The sequence below is a fragment of the Metopolophium dirhodum genome, chromosome 4, assembly GCF_019925205.1.
Source record: "Metopolophium dirhodum isolate CAU chromosome 4, ASM1992520v1, whole genome shotgun sequence".
Lineage (NCBI taxonomy): Eukaryota > Metazoa > Arthropoda > Insecta > Hemiptera > Aphididae > Metopolophium > Metopolophium dirhodum.
The window spans coordinates 2691832-2706061 of NC_083563.1; the positions used below are offsets into that span (position 1 = coordinate 2691832).

A 14230-nucleotide genomic window follows, 5' to 3' on the forward strand; every position below is an offset into this window, starting at 1 on the left:
AATAATTTTATACGTCTTACGAAATGCCTGCAGATAAATTACTTGTGTAACAATATACGGGACCAAAGGAAAAGTCACATTGAAAGCGTGCATCGAGATCGAGGGTCGTTGGATCTACCTAAGTCAGTCTCCGTGAAATTGAACGTTGTATCACTTAATAGTTTATTATTACCATATTATTATAATCGTTTGAATATTATAATACAATAATATTGGCCTTTTATGAGTTGTGTAGAGATTTATTTTATGGACTCATTCGTATTTCGTTCCTTTAATTGAATCAGATGAAAAAATTCTAAACTAGTGTTTGGACAGCAGTGAAGGGTATTTGTTTTACTAACCTCGGCAATGTTGTGTAAAAAAAAAAAACAATATAATAGAGTAGCAACTCGTTATAATATATATTATCATGATATTATTTATAACGGTTGATCATAGTATAAGTAATTTTGAGTTTGGGTCCAAGATCGGCCCCAACACATAATTCAACAGTATTCACAAATTAAGTGCTCATCTCAAATATCTCGCTACTCTCCGCTCATAACTTTTTTACACATTCCTAACGACGATATCGCAGCTACGGCCAAAGGATAATTATTATTAATTGGTAGTTTCGAGTGGTAGTTATAAGGGTTGGTTGTGGAGAATAAACGAGCACTTCTACACACGGACAACTAACAAGTGTGCGTCAGTTTGTGTTAGTGTGCATCTACTCGGTTGCGTAGCGTCTAGCGTGTAGGTACCTACCTAATCCACGTGCGTGTGTTGTATACCATCCCTCGGGCTGCATCTTATAATATTCGAGTGTTAAATCTGTAAAGTTTGAGCAATTTTTTTACACTTTCCAGTTTTAACGTCACTGCTAAAACTCTATGCCTTTTTTCAGGGTGTCTCGAATGCACGCCGTATAATATTATATGATATACATATTATACCTCAGCCTTCTAACTGCAACAGCGGTCGATTTTCGTTTAATGATTTCGTTTATTATTATAATATTTTGACGAAAATGTTTGCCGCAGTGGTTTGAACGAGGCGACTAGACAAAAAGTACTTTTTACTCGCAGAAAACACGTACCCTGCAACCACCACGAAACTCAGACATAATTATTAAATCAAAGTCGTATACTTTATAATAACCACGTCTACGTTTCAATATTTACACCGGATAGACGTAGAATATTACATTAAACATAGGTACTCAATGTTAGCCTCGTTATCACGTCACTACATAATATTATACACTGACGCCGTCGTCCTTTAAATTTTGCTTATATTACAAGTAGGCAATCCACTCCCCTGCAGCGCATGTACGCATAGTAAACCATTTTAATGACCTCTTTAAATTATTATTTAAAATTATTTTTGCCGGCATCGTTGAAATTATGTTTCATCAAACGGAAACGTTAAGCTATATATATCATTAATCTGAATGTAAAGGCTCGTTGTAATAAATATTTAATATTATATGATGTTAAGTGGTAATTTCCAAGTATGTATTTTAGCGAAATGAAAATTGATTTGAATTAACTATTATCCCCGAAACTTGTACATAATTAATCAGAAACACTGTGTGTCTAGATGTCCGTTAATGCTAAAACTTTTATAACTATAATCTGAACCGTAACACCTGCAACCGGCGGTAGACAGTTCTTGAACCAAAATAAGCTGCTTTAGAACTAATCAATTGTTGTGAATAATGAATCAGAGGTATTTGGTATCTCGAACAAACATCTAAGTTTCGAACGTACTTGAACATCAGATTATACGTGGTAATAATAAGAACCGAACGTTAACTGAATATAGGATCTTTGGGGTAAAAAGGTTAAATATATAATGTGCTTACTATTGCACATAATATTATAACGAATCCTTTTCAAACATTCAAGGTATCCTGCTTTATGAATATCGAGTATTGCTTCAAATGTGTTTACTGGGCGTATACAAATTAAAGGCCAAAATACTCACTGAGTTTATTTCAAATTTAGTAAAAAGTTATTTTTATATTTCTCGGGGACAATAAATATGAATTCAAATAAAAAGTCAAAAACTGTTTACTATATAGTCTTTTTTTTTGTGGAGATTAGTTAATAATACAACAGTGCACCTTTGTGAATTTACTTGTTCTGCTAAGAAATAAAATGACGAACAAAGGATAAGGCATTTCATTAAGAATTTTCATTTTTTAATTATTTACGATAAACACAAAGAAAATATGAAACACTTTTTTTTTATACACAAGCAGAGACAATACACACTATTATTTCTTTTGAGAAATGTAATTTTAGTTCCCTTTATTATCGGCTGACAATATTTAATAAGAGAGGTTTACATGTCATTAAATGATTTTTAAAATTTCTCATTACTAAGACTTTTTAATATTCTTGTATTTTTTACGCTCGACTCAAACAATGTAGTTAATTATGATTCACTTAAAATATTCTCATCATATTATAATATAATTCTTTTATTTTCTATTTATCTTATAAAAATATAAGTTTTTAACCAAGAGTAAACCTATATTCTGCTTATAATTACTATTCTGTGACGCTTTATATATTTATAATTTAATTATTTTTTAATAACACTTTTCTAGTTTGTTCTCAAGATATTATTATCATTGGGTGTTTAATAATATTTATAACAAATGTTAATTTTATTTTAAATTATATATACGTGTCAACGTACGCAGAACCTATAAACTTACCACGGGCCACTGTTATTAATATTTATCGCAGTGATATTCTAGAAAATATTTTGAAATATTTACGTAGTAATACTGTATCGCATAATATTGGCTACGCATAAGACGATGAGCAAAGCGTCAAAATCTCATCATGGTTAGATCTGTGATGCACATTTTATGGCTAAGAGGTATTTTTCTCCGTTGTTTCCCAGTCTGCTGAGCACCGGCAGCGCTCGAAAAATCTTCTCCAGAACTGGCCCGCACTCTCAGAAAATGACGTATCAATCAATCAGCAGCCGGGACGGTGCTAAACTGTGTACACCAAACTTTTATTGTACTTGATAAATAAACATACATGTTTCGTGTACGAACTTTTCACACGCACGGCACACGCAAACGCTTTGAGTTATATGTAATATTATTATATTAAGCTCGACAGAAAGAAAGAGAGAGAGAAACAGAGTGAGAGAGAGAAAGAGAGAGAGAGACAGAGACAGATAGTGAATAGTTTTGTGAGAAGTTCGCGAAACGTGTGTACAGTGAAGGGGAGGGGGGCATTGCGAGGGATTGTTGGAGCTAATGCGTGAAGACTTATACACGGTCGTTGAACGTGTGGAGAAGTTCGGTAGCAATACTTAACGCCCAGGTGCCCACGTACGCAGGCGCATCACTGTTCGCGGCACACCGAACTTCGAAGTTGATTAATTTGATAGGGTCTTCGCGGACAATAATTGTACGGGCGCACCGTAAGTTCGTCGTTGGCGGCATCGACGACAATGATTGTCATAATAATGTGACGTGGTGGCGATTCCACGACACTCCGCGTGAGGTGAAACATCTTTGGACACTGCAGACAGCGATCGGTGTAGGGTGGCACCGATGTCGAAATTCTATAACCACGTCGCAATACTTAGCAATACTGAATTTGCCATTAAAGTACTTTTAGGGAAATATTTTGATAGTACATAATATATTATCATTATAATCACAATATAGTTATCGTCAAATAATCGAATATTCCTTGACAGTATGGCTTACACCCATACAATGTGTACAAGTCCGACGATAATTATATATTTTATACTATTATTAATTAATCGCGTCAAAAAGTATTTACGATATCGCATGCACGTCGTAGCAAAACTAACGAATGTAGGTAATACAAAAGTAATAATAGCACCGATTAACCCATTTTCAAATAATCCGAAGAATTTTCATGTATTCCCCGAACAGTATATTTTTTTTAGCTGATGGTGGTGTACGCTTTTACATATTTCAAAAGAATTTGTTTAGAATTTTAGATAAAATATTTTATATCTGTCCGGATGGATATCAGATTACCAAAAAATGGTCAAGAACTACGCTTGTTTTGACGTAATTATTTAATTTGCAGTTTTTAATTTCTTATTTTAATCAAAAACTACTGAGAAACTCAAAAGGGTAATACTTCAAAGACTTAACTATTTCCAACATAGATAGATGACGTTATCAAACTTTTATTTACAGACCAAACAAAGTTAAGTAAATTTAAGAATTTCGTACACCATAAATTATTTTAAAACTAGCACATTTCTCGATGCCCTATGAATTCATAAAATTATTTTGATTTTGTAAGGTTACCGGACTTCAATTTTCATTTTTAGTCACTTCAGTAGAAATTTATTTTTAAATTTGTAATTGTATATATCATATTATGTATATTAATGGACATAGTTTGTGTTTAGTTATTTATATATATATATATATTTTAAACTTATTTATAGTAAACATTGTGTACCAGTTAATATTTACAACATTTTGTTTAATATAAATTTCTTTATTGTAGCTGTACTAAATTCACAAGGAAGTACCTTTATTTTTATTTAGCTCATATATTATTATGTATTAACTATTTTCCGAATTTAAATTCTATAATTTACTTTATATTTTTATTAATTCTTATAAATAACAAATAATATAAATATATTATCCCATACGTATTTACTTCAGAGCTTTGTGCTAATGAGAATATTATTATTTACGACCAATTAAAGAACCGATAAATAAGTTCTTTAAAGCTATTTTTTTTATTTTTTTCTGTTATCAGGTACTCATTACTTATTAGTTTAAACATATTTTATTACAAATCGTGGTTAACAATAACAATATACTATTTTGTAATTATATAAATAAATTATTTTCATAATTAATAGATATAAAAACAAAATCTCTCATTGTTATACAAAAAATAACGACATCACCACGCGATTCTATGATCATTACGCCCACTATTATCTAATAATAAATTAATAGCTAATATAGTTATCAATAATTTTCGAAAATTGATTGTCGCAAGAACACCGGTATAATGGTTAAATAGGTTTTTCTTTGCTCGATTTACGTCGGGTTTCGATCGCGTTTTACAACCGACTGTTCCCGTCGGCCGGCGTTGTTTTGCGTTTGCAAAATCGTCCGACCGTTTTCCGCTCACGACCATTAAATTAATTGAATATTTACTTGCGTTCAACACGCGTGGATCTGCAAGACACGCGTTAAATAATACCACGTTTACACATGGTATCGTAACGGACTCCGTGGAAGGGAAACGCAGACGTAAGCTGCGGGATACTGCCGCGCCAGCTTATAACAATTAATAATTTAATAATAATAACAGCACAATGTACGCGAGGTACATTCTCGACATAGATCCGAGTAAACAGCTGTGGTGTGCAGATTATCTCGCCGACAACAATCCGGGCCACGAAGTGCTTCCGACACGATCGCCTTTTACACGGTCGTGCGATCGATTTTTCAGGCCTAAAACGTCCGTAGGTACTGCATTTTTCGAAAATCACGGTGCCTCTCGCATTGCGATATAATATTAATATTTCATACGGATTATCTAATATAATATTATACAGGGTGGTTTATGAGAACTTTTTTTTTTTATATATACTGTCAAGTCATCTCTCTTTTTATAAATTTTGTTTTATCTAAAGGTACTGTATTATTATGTTGTACTTAGCGATCAGCGTGTTCCACGAAGACCGTGATATAGTCCGTGTTTAGGGTTTTCTTGTCATCCACGAGATTAAAATATACAAATATACATAGGAAAGACGAATTAACTACCTAGTCATTGTAACAATAAACTATTAACCACGCGGTCGAGTAGTTGAACATTTCCAACTATTAGTTAATACCTATAACCATACGGCTTACACGGAACACGTCGATGGTGTAATAGTACATTGAATGAAAATTCGAATTAAATTGAATCTTAAAATGTATTTGAGTAACTATTACTGGAAGAAATTTACAAACTATAAATGCTAACTTTGATGACTATAATGTTTACACCATAGAAATAAAATTATTTTTAAAAATGTCATCAGTATGATTTAATACACGCAGACCTCCCCCCTCTCTCGGGTGAGTGCATTCTTGGAGAATCACACCTTGTATATATCGTTATGATGGAATTCATTCCTTTGTCCCGGAAAAGACCTACAGATAATAATAAATTGTTCCCGGAAATTTACGACGTGCGTACAGAAACTTCGTCATCGCGTATTTTTTTTTTTTTTTTAATCTCCACCAAGTACGTCTTGGTGACACAACAGGTACGCGCATAGATGCATCGTAATGGCAGACCGTCGATGGACTTATTACGATGATCTACATATGTATCACGATAGCATGATGTTGATACATATATATCAGCATGTCGACCTGTAATCTTACCGGAAACGTCCGCGCGGGATCCGGTGGGCTTAACATGTGCCCACACTTACTACCCGTGTCGGTGCATTAGCACGTCGACTTCTCCTCGTCGCCGACGCGTATAACGTGTATTTATACATATATAAGTGTGTGTGTGTGTGTGTGTAGGTGTGTGTGTGTAATGTATAATGTATATACATATACATGTATCAGACACTCCATTGAAACGTGCCATTTACAAATGCTAAACCAGTCGGTGCTGCAGAAGTTTGTTTTGCTTAATGTTTACCGACCGGAAGTCCGGGGCTTATGTTTCGCAATACGAAATGCCCGCCCCCGTCGTTTGGCCGCGGCCCTTGTGCGCCAAGAGACGGCTGCGGAGGGGTTCAGAAACTGGCGTGTCTATTATAAACGCGCCGAACTTTCGCTACCGCGCTGACACTCCATTATGACCAAAACTTTGCCGCCGCCTATAATACGCAGTGTACTGCTTTCACGGGCGTTTATATAATATTCATATAAATATATTTAGGTATATACACGTGGCTGTAAGCTCAAAGCAACCAAATATTTATTTCATTTCTTTCGTTCAAAAGCTAAAAGTAGCTAGTACACGTCACCGACAAATGCATATTATCCATACCCAGGGCCAGTGTTGGCGATGGGGTAGGGGGAATTACCCGTCAACTCCTTAACAACAGCCCCACAAGACATTATAAATCCTATTAACAGTTTGTAAAAGTTGTACAATATTGATTTTGTGTCTGTATATTAAAGTGAACATAATATTATGAGTAACTATTCCCATTAATACAAGTATATTTTTTAGCAAATAATTCAGCTGTAGAAGACGATTTAAGTTTTATTTTATTTAAATAATATTATTGGCACGGTAAACATTATTTGTGTGCATCTCTCGACAAACCCTAGTCGGAAAATCTCCCAGATGAATAAGCTTCAAAATGCTTATAGTTATAGTATTTCTAATAACACAAAATTATGTTTTTTTTTTCAATGATTTTTATAAACTAATAAATAATAAAAATATTCGGAAGGTACCCTTTGTTGTATAATATATATACATATTAATATACATGGTTCTATAACATTTGTATAGTATTAAATGATTGCATAATACTCTCTCCCCTTATGTATATGAATACCCCTCTGGTCTCAAGGAAAAATGTCCGCTGGTTATCTACACACACGTAATAAGTTTTTTTTTTTAAATACATACACAAACAAAAAAAAATGTATATTTTTAGCTATTGAAACGTACATTTTATTAATCAAGTTGGTTTTTTTTTTTTTCAGAGAGCGTAGTTAACTATGTCGCACCCAGAGCCGACACCGAATTCGAAGACGTCAGCTACGACGGAGACCTGGCGCGGTCACTCATGACGGGCGGTCTGGGAATGCTGACGGACAGCTTGTACGGAGCGGACGATTTCTTGCAGTTCGATTTGCAATTCCATAAACCTCTCAGTGAGTATTATTCATGTTTACGTCAAAAAATTACACGTATTTCATTAAGTTCAAGACCAATGATATTTTTCAACTGAAGATTTCAATGTCCGTGGTTCGGTTAGCAACGATATGTTTTTGCAGCACCTATACGTAAAATAATTTTTATTTCCAAATTAATTTACTTTGAGCAGATCTTAGCATTTGAGAAAAATAGTTTGGTTCATATAAGCGCGTAAAATTATAATCTATTCTAAGAAACAATCTATCAATAACCCAATTATGATAATACCTGCTCATTAATTGTGCTATCAAATAAAGAAAGAAAATGACAACTTTTACACACGATTGACTCATATTAACAATGTAAAGGAAAAAATATATGGATGAACGAAGTTACTCTATTTTACGGTATACATATTATATTGTTCATATTGTATCACATTAATCCGTAAGACTATAATGTTTTATCCATCATAAATATAAATAATATTTACAATATAGCCATATGTAGTAAACCCAAAAGCCATTATATTATTTTAAATAAAATAAGTAAAATAATAAATTATACATAGTATAATTTATGAGTATAAACGTAGGTATTAATATAATCCTAAATAACAGGAAACATAGAGCAAAGGTGAAAACAACAAGTTGTTTTACCGAGTCACAAAATAGTGCGATTCAACGACATTAGGGATGTATTAATACATGTACTATAGTAGTTTGTGGGTTGGTAGGTAAGTAATTGGTAAACATCTTTGAATATTCTTATCGAATATTTATTAAAAAAAAAAAAAAAAAAAATAAAGCTTGATAAAGCTTCTGATTTTAATTTCAAAATATAGTTTTCAGAGCAATCCGATTTAATTCTCAACCGACGGCGCGTTATAAAATAATTCATTTAATATTATATCAATTTCATAATATCATACTCGTTTTTGTGCGCATGTAAATTTATCTTCTTAATATTATTTTTACGATGTGTTCGTGTAATATTACTATGGTATAATAGCCGTAGAAGTAAAGAAGAATTATGGAGAATCGTTATAAATCGTGGCCATATTAAAATCAGGGCATGTACGTAATAATATCATGTATAAGCCACCGAGGCGTGGACACGATAATATTATAAAATATGTGTACGTGCCATTATTATCCAACAAACAACAATAATAATACATTCGTGCGGCGGACTTAATATATATTTATTGTATATCCTATTCGGTCCGTCGCGACGGCGTTTTTTTCACCACTCCCGATTCTTTCGAACCCCGCGGCGTTAAAGTAAACGAAAAAAAAAAAAAATGACGATAATAATAATAATAATGGCACAAACAACACCGCACAGAAGCGGCAATATACATAATAATAATAATAATAATAATAACAGGACTCGCTCGGAAGAGTTGTACTTTGAATATTAGAATATTATTAATATTATCGTTCGGCATCGCTCCCGAAACGGCAGTCGGCGCCGCCACCGCCGACACCACAGCCGAGATACGGTTGAATCTTATTAACTCGGCAGAGACGAACGTCGCGAATTATTTCGACAGTCTGCGTGTACGGGTTATACGTATAATATATGTATATTATTATAAACACGAATACGCGCAAAGGCCAAAAGCGGTGCCCGCCACTGGCGCCCGACTCCCGGTATAAATCAGCGGGCAGACACTGCAGTAACCACACGGAGGCTAAACCGGCAGCGACGACGACCGCGTTATTATTTCCGAACGCCCGCCGCCGCCTCCACAGCCGCTGTGTCCGTACTCCACTCGTTATTATTATTATTGTTCATGTTGTTGTCGTGTTCGTAAGAAAAGTCTGTCGAGAAGTTCTCCGCGGTCGAACGTATAAATACAATATTAATCGTGTCGTTGTGCGGGCACAACGTAGCAAAAAAAAAACCCGGTATTTTGACTCTGAGAGCATTATTGCGAGGTCGTATAGTGCGGGGGGGGGGGTCACTGGAATTGAGAATAATAATTGGCCGATATAAAAGAAGAACGCGTTTCACTCTATGGCGTATTATTAAATTAGGTACATGCCGTCCCGATATCGTATTAGCACCTTTGCAGTGGACGTGTCCACAAGGATGGAATATAATATTCACATATGACTTAAACCATGACATGAACACAGACGAATACAACGAAATAAAGGAACTGCCCTAAACTACACTGAGACATATTTAGGCGACCCGAAACAAACTAATCTGTTGATTATAAACAAAAAGAAAAAATTATTTTTTGAAACTGACCGACGCGCGTTTTCTCACATAATATTATTAAAAAACGACATTCTGAACTCAGTATAGAACTACGCTGTCGTGAGAGATATATTATAGGTACGAAATTGATCAGAAAATGCTTTTAAATGTATAAATGTGTACCTATACAACCATCTTCCTGACAACATTTAAGAAACGAAGTAGATGTTGTTTTTATTTATTATTAAACTAGATTATAATTCAACCGTAGATCATCATAAAATTGAATCGTTTTAACTTACAATAATACTTCGTAATTTATCTTTATTTGTTAGTGTGCTTTTTTTTTGTCGTCAAACCTAATTTAAAAATACTCCTGAATCGTTCGTAACACTTACAGCACAATTTATAACGAAACGCAATTCGCATTCAAAACGTATCTCATCGTAAACGTTTTTGAATGAAAAAAATGTGTGTAAATAAAACAGATATTTCGAATCATAATAATATGAAAACATTTTTTCCAATCTTTTCATCGAATAAATTTGAAATATTCGAGTTCCGATTACACGTCTACATAATAATATAATAATATTATGTAGTATTGTAGTATTATTATTATTATTTTTTAAAATTAAGTTAAGGTTTCAACATCTGAGGTCATTAACCTGGGTTATTTTAGTCAGTTTTATTACTTTGTGGGAGTGTACGATTGATTATAACACGTGTATATATGGCGGAAATATGTCACTAAAACCCCGGGTGGTCACTCATTCGGAAACTTGAGACACCGACCGGTGCTGGCACTCAGAACACGTTTTGTGACCCAGGCCACTACCAAACACAAGGCCACAGTATTATTATTATTATTTCGGTCTTGGTAAATGATGTACGTCCGTTCGACCATTCAAATTTCTATAAGTACGGCCTTTGTGCGGTAAGCGTTCGTTATTTTAGTTATGGTCATGAAGAAAAAAAAAATTTACGAAGATAAAACGTTTATAATATTATATTTTTTTCTTTCTTTGTGTCCCTTTGCCATATTTCTTGCGGACCCTTAAATACGTTTAAAGATCGTCCCACAAAATATTTTCTAGACCATTATAATAATAACATGACGTGTATAATTTTGTTGATATTTTTCTGCGATTGAATATTATATATATTTCTTATTTTAGGCAAGAGATGGGTCGGCTGGTCAAACGATTCAATCGGCAATAAGTTGGATCTGGTGTTCGAGTTCAACGGGTTCCGCATGTTCAAAGAAGTGAAAATACACAGCAGCCATATACCGACCAGAGACGTAAAGGTGAATGCACCGTTCCACATTACTGCTGTTTAATATAATATTAAATTTACTACACCGCGAACTTTAAAAATATAATATAATATTATTGAATCGCGATCAGTAATAATCGTATGATGATATTAATGTTTATGATTTGTTACAATAATAATTACTAATATAATCGTGTTTTAAATACGATCGTACCGCGGAGATTGTCGATAACCCCAAACTGAGAAATCCTTAAGTGCCGTGGCATTTTATCGTCATATTATATCACAACTCCAGTGGCGCAACTATCGGATTTTGTGAGGGGGTGGGTTGGAGGGGTTGGGGGTGTCTATCACTGACTGTAGTGGCCCCCGGATGACTAATAATACTTTGATCGATGAAAAAAATTTCGTGAAATAAGGTCCAACACGTTAATTATAATAAAATAAAATTATCAAGAGTAAAATGCGGGGGTTTCATTCCGAAATGGGATACAATACCTATATATAAACGTACGAAAAACCTACCATTATATTAGAGCCCTTCACTTGACTTGTAAACTTTTTCCCGTTTTCCATCACGGTAGTTGTCGGGACACTATTTTTTCGTATTTAAATAGACAAAGGTCTAAAATAAGTACTACATTTTTAATATTGCCCACCAAGTACCCTCTTTATAATATTAATGTTTACCATTCATTTTATAATTTGAATTACATTATTTTTGACTGCACCTCTAGCGTGAGCATATAAGTACTCATAGGAGGCAAATTTAGTACGGACAAAGTGGGACAACCACTGTATTCCCCGTTATATATACCTTAAATGGTCCCGGATGGAATACGACGCGTAATATAGTGGAAGTCCAATATATACATATAAATGTATAGTACAATATTATAGTAGAGTGCTATAATCACACAACATAATAATGTTTGAAAGTACTCTGGGTCCGAGTCCCGTAATGGCGTAATATTGTTATATTATTAATATACCCGTTCTCCGTTAACGTGTTCACGTCAGTGGCGGTCAAACGGGTGGTGATAAGGGGGATGAGGGGATCCCCCCCCATGACCTTTTAAGATTCTGAGCAGAGCAATGAATGTGTTAATTTTCCAATGATGTGTTTTTCTAATTTTTCCTATGTATATACAAGATAATTATTCAAAATCAATAATCATGCTTTGATTTTTGATGTAAACATTTAAAATTCACAGTAGTTTTCAAAAGCTTTTCATTTTGAAAAAAATTATCATATTGAAAATTGACAAATTATTTTTAGAATATTCAATTATTTTAATAGCTAAGGATTGAACCTTTGAAACAAGGATCCACGTAATTAATTTATTCTGTAACCAAAAAATCTAAAAAATATATAAACACAGTTTTTTTTTAATATATCATATTCTATCAAGAAAATAAACGCACATTTACATTTTAAATGCAATTTTTTGGACATAAATGAATTTAATCTACTGTAGTCACTTTTGCCTAATATAGTAAGATAAATGATGTCCGTACGAAACCTAATCGGAAGATTGTCACAGCGTCTTTGCGACGCCCCTTTTGAATCGACTCCCCTCCCCCCCCCCCTTATACAGGTCGACGATCGTCGATAAAAAGTGCGATCATTGTGCGGTGTCCGTGTGCGATAAGCAGACACGTATTTCGTTTCCTTTCTCGATTCTCCCTACAACAATGATATTGTAGTACAACTCGCGCGGCGAAAACCGTTCGATCGTCGACAACAAAATTGCCGCGCCCGAGGATTTCTCCCTCCGCGGCTGCCGGTGGCTCGCAGTGCGGCTGGTCGGCTAGCACATTATTATTATTATTTATAAGTCATAACGTTTCGTACAATGCAATATTATACTTTACGCGCGCCAGCTATTATACGTTTTATTACGCCGTGCATTGTTTCCTCGACGACGCCCGCCCGCGTTTGTATATTATTATTATACGCACTGCAGAAACGGAGTCGCCGCCGCAAGTGGTCGCTCGCTCGTCCCGCTCTCCCCTATACGTGATACGCTCGCCCGACGGCCCGAAAGCTCTCAATATAGTAACGAACGGCCATTGTGTGCCACCGGGCACATTAAATATAGTGCATATATATATATATTATGTGGGTGTGGGTGTGTGTGTGTGTGTGGGTCTGTGAGTGTGTGGGTGTGTATTACACCCGCCGCCGCCGCCGCCGCCGCCGGATAAGTATATAATACACTCGGTGTTAATACGGTTCAAACGGCTTTAATTTTTTCTCCGTCTCGCCTTCAAACGCACGTCGCGATCGGCGGGGGTGCGACCAGGGAACGCTTAGTTCCCAATTCCACCCGTTTCATATCGACACACCGTGCCCCAAGACGCGTGTGCGGAGCGATTTTTTTTTTTATCTTTTCGCGATCGACTGCAGTGATGATTACTTCAGTGACTGCAGTGCATCATTCTCTGGACGACGAATGCCCCACGCGATTTTTCTGCTCTCAAGTTTTTCTTAAATGTTATTCCATACTTTTTGTGGAAAATTCATTTTTCATTTCATTTCCCTTGTAGCAGACCGTTTGTCCGGGAATCTATGGGTATACTTATACAATTTAAATGTACCTACGCTTAACCCTTTGTAGACCAACAATAAATGGTGATAACAATTTGATTTTTTTTTCGCACTATCATAATCTTTTATTTTTTTGATGAATTTTAAAATTTTGAAATTTTAAATTACCTAGAGTTTTTTTTATATATTTTTGAGAACTGGGACAAATGCGTCCCATTGGTTATTTAGGGTGTATACTTAAAAGTCCCTTTGGTCTGGTGCGGCCCTACTATTTTTTTATAACCAATGATGTAGTAATAATTAGTTTAAAAAGTAATTAATTAATTAATTAAAA

The 14230-nt window shown here is 34.7% G+C and overlaps 1 protein-coding gene across 1 annotated transcript in view; it reads left to right on the forward strand.

Moving 5' to 3' along the window:
- Positions 1-14230, forward strand: part of LOC132943981 (discoidin domain-containing receptor A-like) — a 232381-nt gene that overhangs the window by 196477 nt on the left and 21674 nt on the right. Inside the window, exons 7-8 of the mRNA XM_061013176.1 lie at positions 7703-7873; positions 11246-11376. Of these exons, the coding sequence (XP_060869159.1) occupies positions 7703-7873; positions 11246-11376 (302 nt within the window). The remainder of the gene's footprint in view (positions 1-7702; positions 7874-11245; positions 11377-14230) is intronic.